The sequence below is a fragment of the Larus michahellis genome, chromosome W (genome assembly GCF_964199755.1).
Source record: "Larus michahellis chromosome W, bLarMic1.1, whole genome shotgun sequence".
NCBI lineage: Eukaryota > Metazoa > Chordata > Aves > Charadriiformes > Laridae > Larus > Larus michahellis.
The window spans coordinates 19,587,780-19,607,619 of NC_133929.1; the positions used below are offsets into that span (position 1 = coordinate 19,587,780).

At 45.8% G+C, this 19,840-nt stretch overlaps 1 protein-coding gene across 6 annotated transcripts in view; it reads right to left on the minus strand.

Annotated features, from left to right (window-relative positions):
* Positions 1-17,618, minus strand: part of LOC141735477 (chromodomain-helicase-DNA-binding protein 1-like) — a 69,025-nt gene extending 51,407 nt beyond the window's left edge. For 5 of the 6 annotated variants that reach the window (XM_074568325.1, XM_074568324.1, XM_074568327.1 and 2 more), the window contains exons 1-2: positions 17,240-17,618; positions 15,527-15,708 (exon numbers count right to left, since the gene is read on the minus strand). In XM_074568325.1, the coding sequence (XP_074424426.1) occupies positions 15,527-15,579 (53 nt within the window). In that variant the 5' untranslated portion in view covers positions 15,580-15,708; positions 17,240-17,618. The remainder of the gene's footprint in view (positions 1-15,526; positions 15,709-17,239) is intronic. The other variant, XM_074568326.1, reaches the window with a different exon arrangement.
* Positions 17,619-19,840: the final 2,222 nt, after the last annotated feature.

Sequence of the window (19,840 nt, forward strand, 5' to 3'; positions counted from 1 at the left end):
CCCACAGTGTTAAATCAGCACAAGAAGAAAATGGGAAAAAGCAAACTGAGCATCAACAAGTTTTTTTGAAAGCAACGCCTTGCTAAAACATTTATCAAATCTTGAGATGCTATGGCAGTGCTCATACATGCTTTAAAAAGTTTCAAATTCACTGGTAAAAAGTACCTATGGGAGTTCAAGCACAGAGGACTAGTGCATACTGGGCAGAGTTTACTTCAACTCTAGTCATCCAAATTAATGCAGATGTGTGAAACTACACTAGAGTTTCTGTCTGTATACCCTCTTATATGTACCACATATTCACAGAGGTCTTGATGTAACTACAGCACACACAAAAAACAGACAAGTTGAATAGCTGTGACTTCATTTTTACCGAAGTGTGGAGAACTTGCCTATTCACTGGCGACAGGATGACCAGCTGTGGAAGGCTCTGAGGACTACCAGCACACATTTAATTTATCATGTGTTCTCACTGAGGGGGAGGTACATTTCTACCCTAAGCTTCAGTAGAACTTTGACTTGGAGACACAACCCCTACAAGGTCAGTATTATAACCCAAAACTCAAAAGTTTGTATCTGCAAGAAGGTAGGAAGCAAGGCAACATATGAGTACATTCTGCAATGAAGATACACTATAGATTGCTAAGACCGTACAAGCAGCATTGCATGACATAATACTTTTAAAACTCAAGTAGTTGCAACAGTCTGTATATCAAAGGACTTTCCTCTGAGAAATATAATGGATTTAAACCAACAGTAACAGTGATGAGGAACCCTAGACAAAACACACACTATACAGTAAATGCTACAGGATAAATGCTCAATTTTCAGCATTAAAAAAAACCCACACCACCAGCCCCCCTCCCCCAAAAACACACACAAAACACAACTTTTCCAAACATCAGAGAGAAAATTTATATTTTTTTTTATTTCTACCACTGAGATCACTGTAGTCTAAGAGCCAGAAGAGAACAAGTTTATGCCAAGGCAAATCACTAGCTGTCACATATTTCCAGGTGCAGACTCTGTCCTTGTTTTTCCTGTACTCCGGACAAACCTTAAAATTATTATTTTTTTAAATATTCCTTCTTTCACAAAGTGTAAAACTGATATGACAGTATTTCAAACTATGATATTCAACTGACTTTTTTTAAATAACAACATAATACTAGCATCTTTCAAATACAACATCACACAAACATAGGTGTCATAAAAAGGCTTAAGAACATGGAACTCAGTTTAGCCACTCCCTCTATCAAACTTACTGCCTCTACTCTCTCATACAAATAATTTTTTTCTTAAACCTAGGGGAAAAATATATATATTTATATTCACACATATACATACACACACACACACGAAAGTAAAATGGAAAACTGCGAACAGGGTGGGCAAACAGGGATCGAGAGGGTGATGCAGTTTGCACAGCAAGGCATGTGAGAAGGGCCGTGCATCCTGCTTGTAGGCCCGCAGCCCAGTGCTCAAGGTCTCTGCCAGGATGGTGAGCACTCGCCTCAGAGTTAAAACCAGTGTTTCTACAGAGAAAGCCCCTGAGATGTCTGATGCTTCCACCCAGACGGAACTGGTAAGGAAGTACAGACAGTATATTGCAACTAGTGCCCAGACCCTTCTCCTGGAGAAAAGGAAAGTACCTGCAAAAGCTGTGCACTGGTTGATGATCTGTTGTGTCAGGTGTCCAAGTTGCAGGAAACAGTTAAAAGGCTGTGCAGTATTAGAGGGGCCGAGATGGAGATAGATAAGTGGTTTCAGAACCACGCTCCTGTGGCAGACACCACAGAGAATGAGGCACCTTGTGACCCACAAAAGCAGAACTCTGCCTCAGTCCCCACCCTCCAGCATTACAACCAAAAACAGATATGAAGCTTTAACAGCTGTAGACATCCATGAGCAAGGTCTGCAAGGAGAAACTGTACCAGCAGCACACACTGGATACCGCAAAAAGAAATGACGAGTGCTCGTAGTGTGCGACTCTGTTAAGGGGCACTGAGGAGCCCATCTGCCGGCCTGACAGGAAGTCACTTGAGGTATGCTACCTTCCGGGAGCACAGTGGTCCAAAGTGGCAACACCCACGCCACTGCAACCAACTGGGGAATAAGCAAGGCCAACCAGAGCAGCAACAAATGTCCCTTAGCTGCCTCCCAAGATGTGAACCAGAAGACCAACCATTTCAAGTGTATGTATACCAATGCATGCAGCCTGGGGAGCAAACAGGAGGAACTAGAGCTCCACACCCAGTCAGAAAGTTATGATATCATAGGAATAAGTGAAACATGGTGGGACAACTCACATGACTGGAGGATTGCGATGGATGGCTATAGGCTGTTTCGTAAAGACAGGCAGGGAAGAAGAGGAGGAGGAGTCGCGCTCTATGGTAAGGAGAACCTTGAATGTATAGAAGTCAACTACAGTTATTGTGGAAGCCCTATCGAATGCCTCTGGGTCAAGATCAGAGGGGTCATCTCCAAGGGGGATCTTACAGTAGGCATTTGCTACTGACCTCCAAACCAAGATGCAAAGGCCAATGAAGCATTATGCAAGTCACTTAAGCAAGCTTTGGGTCAACAGAACCTGGTTCTTATGGGTGACTTCAACTACCCAGGCATTTGTTGGAAGAACAATACAGCAGCTCACATGTCATCCATCAAGTTCCTGGAATGCGTAGAGGACTGCTTCCTCATACAAATGTTAGATGTGCCAACCAGGAATGGGGCACTGCTGGACTTGCTACTCACAAACCAAGAAAACCTGCTTTGTAATATCTCAGTTAGTAATAGCCTTGTCTGCAGTGATCACAATATTGTGGAGTTTGGGATCCTGATGAGCGCACTGAAGGTTACTACTAAGACAAAAGTTTTAGATTTTAGAAGAGCCAACTTCAGCTTGCTCAGAGCTCAATTGGGAGGGATTTTGTGGGAAGCTTCTATGTAGGATAAAGGAGCTAGCAAGTGCTGGGAGTTTTTCAAGAACGCTCTCCTGGAAGCACAAAACCAGTTCATCCCCTTTAAAGGTAAGGGAAATAGGCGGAGCAAGAGACCCCCTTAACTGTGAGCTTCCGAGTCTGCTCAAAACCAAGAGAGAACCGTACCAGAGATGGAAAAGCGAACGAACACCCATTGAGAACTACAAGGGCATTGCCAGGGCATGCAGAGATGCAGTTAGAAAAGCAAAAGCTCAGCTCGAATTGAAACTGGCCAGAGATGTCAAAAACTACAAGAAAAGGTTCTTCAGGTACGTAAACAACAAGCAGAAACAGAAGGAAAATATCAGCCCGCTGTTAAACAGGAGATGTGAATTAGTCACCAACAACGCTGAAAAAGCAGAGGTTCTCAACACTTTCTTCACCTCGGTCTTTACCAGCACTGTTGGGCCCCAGGCCTTGGGAACAAAAATCTAGGCTGATGCAAACACAGACCTATCGCCAGTGAAGGAAGAGCTGGTATGTGAACTATTACAGGAACTTGACCCCTAAAAATTGATGGGCCCTGATGCTATCCACCCAAGGGTGTTAAGAGAGCTGGCTGACGTCATTGCAAGGCCACTCTCCGTAATCTTTGAGAAGCTGTGGAGATTGGGGGACATCCCAGAAGACTGTAAGAAGGCTAACGTCACCCGCACCTACAAGAAGAGCTTAAAGGAGGATCCAGGAAATTATCAGTCTTACTTCAGTCCCTGGGAAGATTATGGAATGAATCCTCCTGGGGGCTATCACAAGTCAAACGAAGCATGTGATTGGGAAAAGACAGCATGGATTTACCATGGGCGAATTGTGCTTGACAAACCTGATCGCCTTCTACAACAAAGTAACCTGCTCGGTTGATGTGGGGTGGGCAGTGGACATTGTCTACCTGGATTTCTCCAAGGCTTTCGATATGGTTCCCCACAGCCTCCTCCTAGAGAAACTCATGCGTTACAGTCTAGACAAGTGGTCTGTGTGGTGGGTGGGAAACTGGATGACAGGCCGCACCCAGAGGGTGGTGGTAAATAGCTCCTTTTCAAACTGGCAACCTGTCACAAGTGGGATCCCCCAGGGACTAATACTGGGCCCAATGCTGTTTAATATCTTCATAAGTGATCTGGATGATGGGATCAAGTGTACCCTGATAAGTGGAAGGCGTCCCTGCCCATGGCAGGGGGGTTGGAACTAGATGATCTTTAAGGTCCCTTCCAACCCAAACCATTCTATAACTCTATGATTCTATGAAGTTTGCTGATGATACCAAACTGAGTGGGGAAGTGGACACTTTGGAAGGGAGAGCCACCCTGCAGGAAGACCTGGACAGGCTGGAAGAGTGGGCTAACAAGAACCTTATGAAGTTCAACAAGGACAAGTGTAAGGTCTTGCACCTGGGAAAACATAATCCAGGAGTACAGCACAGGCTGGGATCTACCCAGCTGGGGAGCAGCTCTGTGGAAAGGGACCTGGGGGTCCTGGTGGACGACAAGCTCAATATGAGTGAACAGCGTGCTGCTGCGGCAAAGCAAGCCAACAGGATGCTGGGTTGCATCAACAAGGGCATCACCAGCAGAGACAAAGAAGTCATTATCCCACTCTACTCAGCGCTTGTCAGGCCACACCTGGAATACTGTGTTCACTTTTGGTCCCTGCTATGCAAAAAAGATGCAGACAGGCTGGAGACAGTCCAGAGAAGGGCCACAAAGAGGACCAAAGGACTGGGAAGCCTGCCATATGAGGAAAGGCTGAGAGAACGGGGTTTGTTCAGCCTTGAGAAAAGAAGGCTTAGGGGCGACCTTATCACCATGTTCCAGTATTTAAAGGGCGGCTACAAAGAAGATGGAGACTTCCTTTTTACAAGGAGTCACATGGAAAAGATATGGGGTAATGGGTATAAGTTACTCCTGAGGGGATTCCGATTGGACACAAGAGGAAAATTTTTCACAATGAAAACAATCAGCCATTGGAATAATCTCCCTGGGGAAGTGGTGGATTCCCCAACATTGGACACTTTTAAGATTCAGCTGGACAGGGTGCTGGGCCGCCTTGTCTAGACCGTGCTTTTGCCAAGAAAGGTTGGACCAGATGATCCCTGAGGTCCCTTCCAACCTGGTATTCTATGATTCTATGAACTCATTCCTTAACCAAGCTATTTGGAGTTTGCAGCAGTTGAAAGAAAGCATCTTTGTATCAATGCCACAAAAAAAAAACGTCTCTTGCCTAACAGGACTACTTACCTATTCAAACAGAAGTTGAATGGAAATTTTCAGCCTAAGATTTATTTCTCAATTATCTTTAAAAGGTAACTACCTACATATTAGAATATGTAGGTAGTATAAGAAACACATCAGCATCAGCCAGATTACCAATTTGCATGATCAACTTCCAAGATAAAGCAATGCCTTGCTTGTTTTTGAAGTAATACTTGTAAGAAACCAGCAACAACAAAGATAACAGATCTATTTAACTTTCTAAAAAAACACTGCAGAACTCATTACACTGCAACATCTACCAGCATCAATGTAAGTTCAGAGAACTTGTTTGCCACAGTTTTAAAAATCTAATTGTTTGACTTTTTTTGAAGCTCGTAGGAAAGGACATACAAGATATAGAAGTTTCATACACATTTCTAGGAGCTCAGATGACATTGTCTTGACCTGCTAAAATGAATACTGTAACAGCTATTATAGGGCAAAACCAATCATAATCAGCTTGGAAAAGTTCACATTCTTTTGAGAACTTGAAAGACAAGCAATCTCTCACTCCAACAACTTCTATCAGCAGATGCCAGAAGTGGTTTAATCTTTCTTGAGGTTGAAAGGGAAAGGAGATACAGTTTAAGACAACATGTATATTTTCTAGAAATAATCGTTGCAAGCTACAAGTGACAGCATTTCAGACTATACCAAAATTTGACTTTTAAGATAGCTGTTCTATTAGGGGAAAGAGAAAACACACACACACACCAAAACACAACACAGTTTCATGATAGCAAGACTATTTCCTTTCATCCTTTTATTAAAAGAAGCTAAGAACCTAAGTTCTTTCCCAATGGATTCACCCATGGATTCCCCCTGTGGATTCACCAAGGGGAAATCATACTTGACCAATCTGATAGCCTTCTATGATGGCATGACTGGATGGACAGATGAGGGGAGGGCAGTGGATGTGGTCTACCTTGACTTCAGCAAGGCTTTTGACACTGTCTCTCATAACATCCTCATAGGTAAGCTTAGGAAGTGTGGGTTAAATGAGTGGACAGTGAGATGGACCGAAAACTGGCTGAATGGCAGAGCTCAGAGGTTCGTGATCAGCGGCGCAGAGTCTAGTTGGAGGCCTGTAACTAGCGGTATTCCCCAGGGGTCAGTACTGGGTCCAGTCTTGTTCAACATATTCATCAGCGACCTGGATGAGGGGGCAGAGTGTACCCTCAGCAAGTTTGCTGATGATACAAAGCTGGGAGGGGTGGCTGACACACCAGAATGCTGTGCTGCCATTCAGCGAGACCTGGACAGGCTGGAGAGCTGGGCAGAGAGGAACGTAATGAAGTTCAACAAGGGCAAGCGTAGGGTCCTGCAGAGAGGGACCTGGGAGTCCTGGTAAACAACAAGTTGACCATGAGACAAGGTCCAGCATGGCTCCTCTCCTCAACCATTTGGAGAAGGAAGTTGTCATCGACACATTCCAAGAACTTCCTGGATTTCTTGTGCCCCGCTGTGTTGTCCTTCCAACAGATATCAGGGTAGTTGAAGTCCCCCATGAGGGCCAGGGTCTGTGAATGTGATGCTGCTCCTATCTGTCTATATATCTGCTCCGTCTTCCTGGTCAGGTGACCTGTAGCAGACCCCCACTGTAATGTCACCTGCCCCTATGTTCCCTTTAATCTTGACCATTGTCAAAAACAAATAAAATTATGGTGGTGACACCAGCCACAGAGCCATGTATGGACAGACTGAGCACGTCTGCTTCTTTCAGAGTCTCTGCCTGTAACTGGGAGAAGAGAAGAAAAGATAACCTGCACCCTAGGTTAACCTTATTAACCTTCCCAAGGCCCTGAAGTCTCTTTTGGTTGGTTTTGGGCTACCTGTTGCCACCCCCATGGAAGAGCAGCAGTGGGTAATAGTCCAAGGGCCGAACCAGGCTGGGAAGTTTCCTAGTGATGTCCCTGGCCCAGGCACCAGGGAGGCAGCATACTTCCCTATGAAGAGGGTCTGACTAGCATATTGGACCCTCTGTTCCCCTCAGAAAGGAGTCACCCGCAACTACAACCCGCCTCTTCTTCCTTGTGGAGGTGGTCGTCAAACAGGGGGTAGGCCTTTCCAGTCCTGGCAACTCTTCTGGTGTAGTCAGACCGTCTTCCATATCATCCATGGGCTGGCCTACCTCCTTGAGAGCCTTGTACCTATTATACAGAGGCAGCTGGTTAGGGGAGGTGGGCAAGGAGGGGGTTCGCTTGCTGCCCCTAGCACAAACTTGCCTCCATTCACAGCTCTCCTTTTGGCCACTGCCTTCAGTCTGGCAGGGGGAGGGTACCAGATCTCCTTTAACTTGGGGGGTTTTTTTTGTGTCTGTTCTGGTTTCTCTCTCAGGGAGGTCAGAGCCTGATTCCACCAATCTATTTCTTTGTCACACTCCCTGATGATCCACAGTCTTTCTACTTCCTCTTTTAGCTCTGCCACCAGGCTGAGTAGATCATCCACCTGATTGCACCTCACACAATGGTCATCCCTTCTACCATCCATTAGCTGTGAGAGGTTGTGGCACTCCCTGCAGCCAGAGACCTGGGTGGCTGCATGCTTCCATGGGAGGTCTATCTGTGTGGCTACATCTGCTCTGGCAAACAGAGGACACAGCTTTCTGCCAGGTAGATAGCATGGCTGAGCTCCCTCTCCCCAGCTTAACTCCCCTCTTGAGCTTTCCATGCCCTTCCATGCAAACTGCTGTGCCACGCCCTGTTTGCAAGCAAGTGTTCTGTCACAGAGTCACTAGTTCTTTTCAGTAGTCTTAGGTTTAAGAGGTAAGCTAGTGAAGCTAAAACAAGGTCCCCCTGATCAGAACACACAACTAGGAACAGTCAGCTAATTTATACAAGGCACTAGGAAGAGAAACTTCAAGACAGAAAGCTACACAAGCCATGCTGCAAAACCACTGTTAGAGCATTTAGACTCCTGTATAAGGTCTAGGTTGATAAAGGACCCAAGAGAGGATGGTTTATCACTGCTGATTTAGAGGGCATTCATTACATTAGACTGCCTTAACAATCCTCTAATTTAAGAACAACAGGAAGCAGAATATCAATTTGAGCAAAATAAAAGTTTAACCCATTAAAACCAGAAAAGATTAATTTCTGCGAGGTCTTTGAAAAGCATCTGAGATGACAGTTCACTGTTATTTTAATAAATCAGAAGTCCAGGAAAGGTCATGCACTTGAATATGAAGAGCCCTTTCCAGAATGAATAGAAGTAACAGACACTAAAGGACAAATTCTTTACGTTCATAGGTAAGTTTATTTAGGCAAATACAATGCAAGTGGGATTTTTTTTTTTTATTAAAGAAAACTGAACTACTCAATCTGATTTAGATGTGTAAAAGAGATTCAACTTATTCATCACCACTAAAGCAAAGGGAACAAAGAATATTAAGTTCAGGCTACCAAGAAGTGTTATTTCCCATCCTCATCTATTCTGAAACACAAACTCTATTCCCTTTTCCTGACTTAGGCTGACAACTCAAATTAATTTATTGAAAATTAAAAATAAAGTAGGATGGTGTTCTGGTTTGAGGTAAAACAGAACCAACTTTCTGTTCAGTAATTTTACTTCTTAGCTAGGCCTCTTCTAACTCTCTGAAATTAACAGCATATTGTGCAGAAAATGGTTCATTCTCAGAGTGATAAGACCAATATTTACAGTTTGTGCCAAGGAATGGTATGCAGAGAGGGTCTTGATTATACTTATTGCTATAACAACCAAGGTCAGCTAATTTCATTATTTGCCCCATTGGAGGGTCAGAAACGGAAAGGCATAGAGGGGTCACACCTGCAGGGAGGAGCGGACAGGCCAGGTGACCCAAAATTGACCAACAGGGGTATTCCATCCCATCTGCCCCATGCTCAGTATAAAAGCTGAGGGATCAAAAGGTCAGTCTCTCTTTCTTCAATGGCTGATGTCTGAGGAGGAACCTGTCTGTTCATCTGCCTTTGATCCCGATCCATGTGTTCCTGACTCCATCTGTGGAACCCAGTTCCCACTTGTTGCTGACTCCAGTCTGGGACTTCCCCAGTGCCTGCCAGTGATGTCATCCTGGGAGCTTAATACAGTTTTGTATATACTGTATCTATTTCATTATTTCCTTTTTATCTTATTATTAATATTTCATTGGAGTAGTTTAGTTCCTTCTAAACTCCTAAATCCCCTCCTCCTCTCCTTTTGCGAGAGGCGGGGGGAGAGCATCTGTTGCTGGCCATTGGCCAATTTGGCCAAAACCACGACAGATGGTAAGACACAAAGACAAAACTAAAACACCTTCCTTCCTCTAACCCCCTTCTTCCCAGGCTCACTTTAACTCCTTCATTCCCAACTATCTACCTCCTCCCCCCATGGGGGGGGAGAGAATGTGGAATGGGGGGTTGCAATCAGTTCATAACAGCTCATCTGCTGTTCCTTCCTCCTCACACTTTTCCCCTGCTCCAACATGGGGTCCCTTCCACAGGACAGTCCTTCAAAAACTGCTCCAGCATGGGTCCTTTCCACGGGGTGCAGTCCTTCAGGAATGGACTGCTGCAGCATAGGTTCCCCAGGAGCTGCAGTTCCCGACAGAAAACCTGCTTCTCTGTGGGCTCCTCTCCATGGGCCACGGTTCCTGCCAGGAGCCTGCTCTAGCATGTGCTCTCCATAGGCTGCAACTTCCTTCAGGGCACATCCACCTGCTCTGGCATGGGGTCCTCCACAGGCTGCAGGGTGAATATCTGCTCTGGAGTGGTCTTCTCCACAGGCTGCAGGGGAATCTCTACTTCGACACCTGGAGCACCTCCTCCTTCACTGACCTTGGTGTCTTCAGAGCTGTTTCTCTCACATTCCCCCCCCCCCTCCATACACACTCTGCTGCACAGCATTTTACCCTTTCTTAAATGTTATCACAGAGATGCCACCAGCTTCACTGATTGTCTCATGTTTGGCCAGTGGCAGGTCCATTTTGGAGCCAGCTGGAACTGGCTTTGTCCAGCTGGTCTCTTCTGACAGAGGCTGCCCCTGCAGTCTCCTCACTACCAAAACCTTGCCACATAAACCCAATACAACTCTCTCTATACATAGATACTTTTTCCTTTTATTTTTTCCTAATTTGTATTACCTATTTCTACCAAAAAGAAACCAACAGATCAGAATACTTCTGTAATTATGCTTGGGGAATCTTTGTTTTAACTCCCACTTGGGTTTCTTGAAAGCAGGAACTTAGAATAGCGGCTTTCAATTTATCTTTTTAATCTTCTGTGGAAGGTATGAGTTTATACAGTAAATTCAAGCTTGCTGAAGAGCTGGCTTTACTTAACTATCTTTTGTGGTCCCTGGACTATTAAATCAACAAAGTAAATTAAATCCACAGAAATTACAGTCTTGTATTAACATCAGCTTTCAAGAACATAAACAGTGGTAAGGGACCTTGGTGCAAGAAGACGCTTTCTGCTTACTGGAAAAAGGAAGTACAAAGCAACCCAGCCAGCTACTTTCCAGATAAGCTTTACTGAGCACACCCTTTTTTACCTACAGAGAAATAAGGTCTGCTCAAATGCTCCATGTCTTGTTCTACAGGAAACATAGGAAGAGCAAAGAGATGGGAAAACAGACTGCTATTCAATTGGCACCAATGTTTCACTTCTGCATTCCCTGTTCTACCTGGAGCTTGTGTTGCATTTCAGCTATAACTGCCCTTCCTTGTTCATTAAGCTTCCTTAATGCTAGCTAACTAACATGTATTTACTTCTATTCAAGTTTGCAACAGAATGCTTTCAAGAACACTACACAAAAATGCTTTTCTTAAATTTAAGAGTCAGTTTCTCAGAGCGTTGCTATAAAGTTTTTGTGCTTATACTTGCTTGCTATCCAGATAACGTTTATCTGTGATATTTCACCTAGAACTACTGAAAACATTCCAGAGCAGTGATTTCAAGTAAATAAAAACTGGAGAGTAGACTCCACTGTAATTATTACACAGAAATTCTAACATCAAACAGTAAGATTACATGATAATGTTTATGTCAGTCTACAACCTTCACCGTGCTTGGCACTAGCACAAATTTATAGCTTCAGAGGTTGCTAACATGGACAAGGAAAGTCCAAACAGTGCAACAACAAGTTATTAAACCATGAAAATACAAGAGATTCGCTTCTACTTGTGGCCAAACAGAACCTCAGGCTTGGCACCTGCATCAATGGAAAGATTTCTGGTCATCTCCCAGCCAGATGAAGAGACTCAACAGTGGAAAGGAACACAGGAGCATGACAAATTGGCTGTTTTTTCCCCACATGCTTCAGAAATGCTTCTTCACAGCCAGTCACAGGGAATAGAAGACTGCTACAATTCCTTACCACAGTGCTAGCCAGTGTATACAATCTAAGGTTTCCAGTTAGCCCCTTCTATAGCCCTCCTATTGCTGAGAATACTACAGGCTTTCCACAACTACTGCAATTCACAGTAAGAGTTTCTTTAAAACAATATAAAGCAGTATCCATGAGGTTGTGTATTTCTGTAAAGCCAGCCCTGATCTATTGCTTTTCTTTACTTTCCAAAGTAATGATCGTGGCTCCCCTAGATCTGGCTATATTTAATTGAAGTCAGGACTGTCACACCAGAGCAACAACCATGGAAGCTTACACAGACATCAAAGAGGGAAAAAACGGCCTTGCTACATTTGTAAAGTGTCATATTTTTAAAGTGACATACTTTTCAAAGATTCATTGTCGTTACTACCAACTGTATCACCAATGCTGCTGCCTAGAATTGTCACTGTATCTACCTTCATCTCTCCTTTTCTACCTACTTCTGAAAGTCTGACTCTCTCTGCAGTTTCTTCCCAGCAGCAATTCTCAATTTCTTTCTCAACTTGTTTTGCTTCTCTTCCTAGCATTTTGAATGGAACAGGATCACTCTAAAAGCCCAGCAATGATAATTTGCCATCAATAGTAGCTATTACTGATTTTATTTCCATTCTGCAGAATTCATATTTCCAGACCATATTTTGAAGACTAAATGCAGCTTCACTACTCTGATTACAGTTAGATATCTGTCTGCAGTTACAGCTAGCTTAAGGAATTTTCCTCCTAGTGAAAATCATTTAGAGTTTGGGAAAACTTGAAGAAGGGGGGAGAAGACACAACACCAACAAACAAAAACCACAACAACAACTGAGGCAAGTCATACTAAGGTACCCCATAAGCATCAAACACCTTTCACAATAATTATTTTAATAATGAAATTCAGCTGGACAGAAAAAGGGCTCAATTCTTTAATATTGGAAGCATTCACCCTTCATTTACAGTTTCCTGATAGCAAATGGCAGGCATACAAATAGGTTTTCTGAGATCTGTCTGTGAATTAGGCTACAGGGTTAATGACTGATACAAGCCGAGGGGAAAAAAAGTTTAACATTTTAAAACTTTTTTAAAGCTTTAAAATGTGCTCAGCAGCACATTTAAGATGCAGAACAGAGTCTCACTTCACAGGCAACTGTTTTAAGTAATTTGCATCTTCCTGATATTTACTTATAATAAAGTTGTCTGGATGCTTTTTTGATATTTAGTTGATTTAGTCTTATGGTAATTGTTACAGCTTTTGAATAACTTGGATATACTGGTGGATTCAAAACTGGTTGAAAGACAGAGCTCAGAGGGTCGTGATTAGGGGCACAGAGTCTAGTTGGAGGTCTGTGACAAGTGGTGTTCCCCAGGGGTCAGTACTGGGTCCAGTCCTCTTCAATATATTCATCAATGACCTGGATGAGGGGGCAGAGTGCACCCTCAGCAAGTTTGCTGATGACACCAAGCTGGGAGGGGTGGCTGACACACCAGAAGGCTGTGCCGCCATACAGAGAGACCTGGACAGGCTGGAGAGTTGGGCAGAGAGAAACCTTATGAAATTCAACAAGGGCAAGTGTAGGGTGCTGCACCTGGGGAGGAATAACCCCAGGCACCAGTACAGGTTGGGGGCTGACCTGCTGGAGAGCAGCTCCGTGGAAAGAGACCTGGGAGTCCTGGTGGACAACAGGATGACCATGAGCCAGCAATGTGCCCTTGTGGCCAAGAAGGCCAATGGCATCCTGGGGTGCATCAAGAAGAGTGTGGCCAGCAGGTCGAGGGAGGTCATCCTCCCCCTCTACTCTGCCCTGGTGAGGCTGCACCTGGAGTACTGTGTCCAGTTCTGGGCTCCCCGGTTCAAGAAGGACAGGGAACTGCTGGAGAGGGTACAGCAAAGGGCTACCAAGATGATCAGGGGACTGGAACACCTCTCTTATGAAGAAAGGCTGAGGGACTTGGGACTCTTCAGTCTGGAAAAAAGATGACTGAGGGGGGATCTTATCAACACTTATAAATACTTAAAGGGTGGGTGTCAGGAGGATGGGGCCAGGCTCTTTTCAGTGGTGCCCGGGGACAGGACAAAAGGTAACAGGCACAAGCTGGAACATAGGAAGTTCCATCTCAACATGAGGAGGAACTTCTTTACTTTGAGGGTGGCAGAGCACTGGAACAGGCTGCCCAGAGAGGTGGTGGAGTCTCCTTCTCTGGAGACATTCAAAACCCGCCTGGACGTGTTCCTGTGCAACCTGCTCTAGGTGACCCTGCTCTGGCAGGGGGGTTGGACTAGATGATCTCCAGAGGTCCCTTCCAACCCCTGTCATTCTGTGATTCTGTATTTACAAGTGGTCATAGTTTGATACATAGCATTATTCCTACATTATCTTTAGCTAGGTGGCTCGTTTCATGTAGTAAAAAACTTCATAAATACAAAGTCATCAGAGTTGTCCCCGATAAGTTAATGTTTATTGGAGGTCTTATTTATAACTCTCTAAAAGTTCAGAAGACTAGCTTTGTTCACACTTTTTTATTTTGTTCATATTCCTCTACTCAACTGACAAGGCTTGTTTGGGGTTTGGTTGTGGGTATTTTTGTTTGATTTTTTTTTTTTTTTTTTAATATAAGTAATCAGGAATATTTTTCCACTTACTAGAAGAAACCCAAAATTTGTTTGCTAACTAGACAAGTACCATCTTTACTGGAAGCAGAAATCTAACAAAAAAACAAACCAAACCAAAACAAGCTTACAAATTATTCACAAGATTCAAAGTTTACCGACTTTCTAGAATATTTCTAGGTATGACATGGAAGCTTGACATAAAAAAATGCACAAAAGTTGTTAAAGTTTCTTTAGTTTTACTGCTCATAGCAGAGATTTGCACCTAATATCACCTAAACACTTCTCTCTTCCCCCTTCTTCCCACCCCATTACTCACTATGCTACACGCAAGCTTAATGGCCAGCACATGCTGAATGATCAGCTGGCCATTATGTTGTTCTTGGATTTCTTCACTTGGCAATAATTTAGATCTATCCCCTCTGTCCATCTGGCTGTTTTCATAAAGCCCACAGAACTCAGTTTTCTTTGTGACCTCTGACTGATGGAATCAACTAACAGGTTCAACAGACTGTGATCAGAAAGAGGAGACAGACAGACAGACGGGTAGACTGACAGCATGATCACAACTATTTCTATTTGTAAGTTTGCTGTCTTCTTAAATCTGCAGTATCCATCATATTCCCAGTTTTAGAAATATTAACTTCTTAGTGCAGTAGATACTTGTTGAACTTAGAAGTGTTCTAGAGTAAGAATTTAATTCCACCCCTACAAGTTCATTGTTATCCTCATCTCGCAGCAGGGAAGTTCTAACCAGGCTTTTCCAACCAAGTGAACCATCTACACATCCTAGAACGCCAGCAATCGACATTAGAGGGGTGGATTTTTAATTTTTTTTAAAATTAAGAAAACAGCTGGGAAAACTGTACTTTCACTTTGGAAAACAAACATGAAGTTAACGCTTTCCATTATACTGCTTTGACAACTCAACAAAAAAAGGAAACCTCAATAGAATTAACAGTCCACTGTTCCAACTTTAGAGATAGCCTAGTTCAGGGTTTATACAGCACATATTATGCATGCATGCCCTGCACTTCATAGGCACAAGTTTTACTTTAACATTTCAATATCTAATCTGTTTCAGCTTTTGACACTTCAGACAACTTTTGAGGAAAGAGTAATGGGTGCTGTTAGAGCTTAAATAGTATTAAAATTGTATGTACACATGATCACATGATTTTTACAGTTATTAAATGAAGCTAACCGATTCTAACAAGCAGATTAAGCATCTGTAAAAAAGCATGGCTGGTCCTCCTAAATAACGGTCTACTTGCTCACCAGGAAACTTTGGCACAAAGTTAAAACGTAAACCAGTTCTAATAAACAAAATACAGGAGAATACGTAGCCAAGGACTGAAAGTACTTACCTTGACTCTCCACTACTGTTTCTTACAATGTCTTCATCACTGTGCCCATTCATTGTAAATATTAAGAAGTTTAAGAGAAGTCCACTCAGGAGGATATCAAGAATCTACTTGGTACTCTGTTTTCCAGGTGACTTGTTTACTCAACTGTTCTCTGCAGGTACTGAAGATTTTTCCCAAATTACCTAAAGCAGTAAAGGAAAATGTTGACATACTTTGAAATATTTGATGGTTACAACTGAAAGATACTGAAAATAACCTGTCCTGTCACAACAGCACTGAAAGTGAGCATCTATCACATTTGATATCTTCTTTTTAACTGAAAAATAGCTTTTGGTATGCCATAGTACTGTCATAAGAACAACCAGATCTAACTTTTAACAAAACACATAAATATAAATTATGGATATTAATGCTCTAAGATCCAATTAGCAAAATTATTTCATGCACAAAACAAACATATCAGAAGCATTTCCAGACACAGTCATAATGTTTACATCCAGTTGGGGGTAGAGGCAGGAAAATACTGTCCCATTTTAAAAAACTGGCTCAACTACATCAAGCTAACAAGATCCCACAGATGGAGTGATTGTTATTTTGTATACATGAACATCTTCAATCAGATCTCTACCGTGTCAGATGCACCTAGAAAAAGTTTAGGCTCACTTTAAACGGAGTGCAAGTACGAACTCACTGATAATCAGTTAAAGAGCAGCTCCTCTCACAGATTTAGTGGTGTGAAAGCGATTAGGGGCTTGCCTGCAGGTTGCCTACCTCGAGGTGCTCTCCTCTAATACAGCCCAACCTACAGCTCATGATGGAGGCGGGGGCCGCCTCGTTCCGGGACGGAAAAAACCCTGCGCTCAGGCACCATATCAGACACCAGGGCCACTCCAGCCAACAAACAAAGGCGATGACGGAAGAAAAGTGATAGGAAAGAGCCCTGTAACCCCAGAGAGGCCGCGAAGCGAGACTGGGGCCCCCGCGGCGGCGAGCCGAGCAGCTTGGTGGTTCCTCGCGGATCGGCCGCTGCTACCCAACGAAGCCAAGCTCCGCGCTGTCTGCCCTCCCGCGCCCAGGGCGCGAACACCCTGCCGCCTCCGGGACCAGCACTCCCTGGGCCCAAGGAAACATCTTTAGCGGCCACGAAACTCTCCTTGTCGCCCGCTCCCTGCTCCGCGACGATCCTCCCCGACCACCCACACCACGCTCTCACGGCCTCCCGTGATTGACCGCTCCCAAGGAGAGCCCAGTCCAGGTCTCCCTCCCTACCTCCCGCGGGTTCACCTCCCGTCTCCGGAGACGGCCCTCTGCTGGTGGCGCGACCCGCACAGGCGCCGCTCCCGGCCAAGGCTCCCTGGCAGTATTGCCGAGGCGGCCGCTGTCCTCCGTGCTCGCTTCTCCCAGCGCCCCCCCATGGCCAGAGAAGAGCGAAGGCCGTACTCCTTTCTCCCAGCCGGTTCGTCACAGGCTCCCCCCGCAGGAGCCAGCGAAAGAGGTTCAACCCCGATTGCCTGCCTCAGCTCTCACAGCTCGCTCCCTCCCTCCCTCCCTCTTCGGAAAACAACGAGCGGGCCTAGGAGCCCAGCCTCGCGCTGGGAATCCAACCCCTTCTTCTCAACACCAGTCGCCTCCCCATCCATCTTCGAAAGCGACAGCCACCGCACAACTCCGGACCAGGGAAAGGGAAAAAAGCCACGGTGGGCCTCTGCCTACCTGCGTGCGTGCGCCCAGCCCGGCCTCCCTAGGGCTGCCCTGGTCCGAGACGGTGCTACACCCCACGAAAAGGTCTGTGCTGTAACCTAGGACCGGAGGCTGCTCCTGCGGCCGCCTCAGGGCCTGGGCCGCTGTCTCCTTATAACCCCACGCGGCGGGCTAGCCTGCAGCCTCCACCGGCTTGAACAACAGGCCCCCAAAACGAGCAGGGAGAAGCCTGGGGAGTAGGTGCTGTGTCGCTCCGCCGCCGTTTCTTAAGTCCTTTCGACCACCGCCATCACGCTGCTACTCCGCTCAACCTCCTCCTCCTCCTCCTCCCCCTCCCTTAGTCGGATAGAAACCCTGGACGTGATGTCAGTCCTGCGCCCTGGGACAGAGCGGGGAGGAGGAGGAGCAACAGCCGGGAGGGGACAGCGCCGCCGGGCCATGGCGGCAGGAAAGGCCGCTTGGAGGGGGTGGCGGAGCCAAAGCGGCCTCCTTGCTACGCCGGATACTGCCGGGAGCAGCAGACACGCGCCCGCCCGCCCGCCCGCCCGCAGCAGCAGCAGCAGCAGCAGCAGCAGCAGCAGCAGCAGCAGCAGCAGCAGCAGCGAACGGGCGCTGGGGCCGGGACCGCTCCTGGTGTCCGCTGCAGCTCCTGTGTGAGGGGGCAGGGCGCGGCCCGGCCCAGCGGGCGCCCAATGACCCGCTCAGCATGGCAGGGAACCTGGCCTAGGCCACACGTTACTGTAGCGTAGTGTGGTGGGTTTTTTTGTTTCCGGTTTTTCCTGTCTAAAATCAGAGCCCCCTAACAAACACACATGCATTTCATAGTCTTCCTATGTAGTTTCAAGTGGCACTAGAGCATATTTAGGGAGGATTGGCATGCAGCTGCACAGCTTGCCTCCATGAGGAAGGCATCCCCCAGCTGGAGGCAGAGTACTCCTTTCTTCCTCTTGATATCTAACTCGAGTTGTTTCAAAGTGATTAACGAGAAAGCTGTTTGTTTAAGGTGGCTCACGTTCAGAAAAAAAAAAATCATGTAAATCGTACTACTGCTGGAGTCTACATGTTCCCAGAGTGGCAAAAGAAAGTAGTGGCTGCTAAGTGAAAGACTGTGCTCTGAGCAACACAATTAGCCAAATGTGTTAGAAAGAGGAAGTGATTTACTTGCTTTCTCCTCTTTGGATTCTGAGCCCTGGGGAACACTACTTCTGACTGGCCGCCCACTGGATTTCATTCCATTCACCACCACTCTCTGGGCCCGGCCATCCAGCCAGTTTTTGACCCAGCGAAGAGTATGCCTATCCAAGCCACGAGCAGCCATTTTCTCCAGGAGGATGCTGTGGGAAACGGTGTCAAAGGCTTTACTAAAGTCCAGGTAAACAACATCCACAGCCTTTCCCTCATCCACCAAGCGGGTCACCTTGTCATAGAAGGAGATCAGGTTTGTCAAGCAGGACCTGCCTTTCATAAACCCATGCTGACTGGGCCTGATCACCTGGTTATCCTGTACGTGCCTCGTCATGGCAACTCAAGATGAGGTGCTCCATACCCTGCCCCGGCTCCGAAGTCAGACTGACAGGCCTGTAGTTCCCTGGATCCTCCTTCCAGACCTTCTTGTAGATGAAGGTGCTAACCTCCAGTCAACTGGGACCTCCCCAGTTAGCCAGGACTGCTGATAAATGAGGGAAAGTGGCTTGGTGAGCGCTTCCGCCAGCTCCCTCATTACCCTCAGGTGGATCCCATCCGGACCCATAGACCTGTGTGTGTCTAAGTGCTGTAGCAGGTTGCTAACCATTTCCCCTTGGATTATGGGGGCTTCATTCTGCTCCCCATCCCTGTCTTCTAGCTCAGGGGGCTGGGTACCTGTAGAACAATTGGTCTTACTATTAAAGACTGAGGCAAAGAAGGCATTAAGTACCTCAGCCTTTTCCTCACCCTTGGTCACTATGTTTCCCCCCACATCCAATAAAGGATGGAGATTCTTCCTTTTGTTGCTAATGTATTTATAGAATCATTTTTTAAGTTCTAGTTGGGCTTTGGCCCTTCTAATTTTCTCCCTGCATAGCCTCATGATACCCTTGTAGTCCTCCTGAGTGGCCTGTCCCTTCTTCCAGAGGTCATAAACTCTCTTTTTCTTCCTGAGTTCCAGCCAAAGCTCTCTGTTCAGCCAGGCCAGTCTTCTTCCACACTGGCTCGTTTTTCAGCACATGAGGACGGCCAGCTCCTGTGCCTTTAAGATTTCCTTCTTGAATAATGTCCAGCCTTCCTGGACTCCTTTGCCCTTAAGGACTGCCTCCCAAGGGACTCTGTCAAGCAGGCCCCTATAAAGAGGCCAAAGTCTTCCCTCCAGAAGTCCAAGGTAGCAGTTCTGCTAACCACATTCCTTACTTCTCCAAGGATCAAAAACTGTCATTTCATGATTGCTATACCCAAGTTGGCCTCTATCCATCACATCCCCCACAAGTCCTTCTCTGGTCGCAAACAACAGGTCCAGCAGGGCTCCTTCCCTAGTCGGCTCACTCACCAGCTGTGTCAGGAAGTTATCTATCTTCCACGCACTCCAGGAACCTCCTAGACTGTTTCCTCTCTTCTGTATTGTATTTCCAGCAGACATCT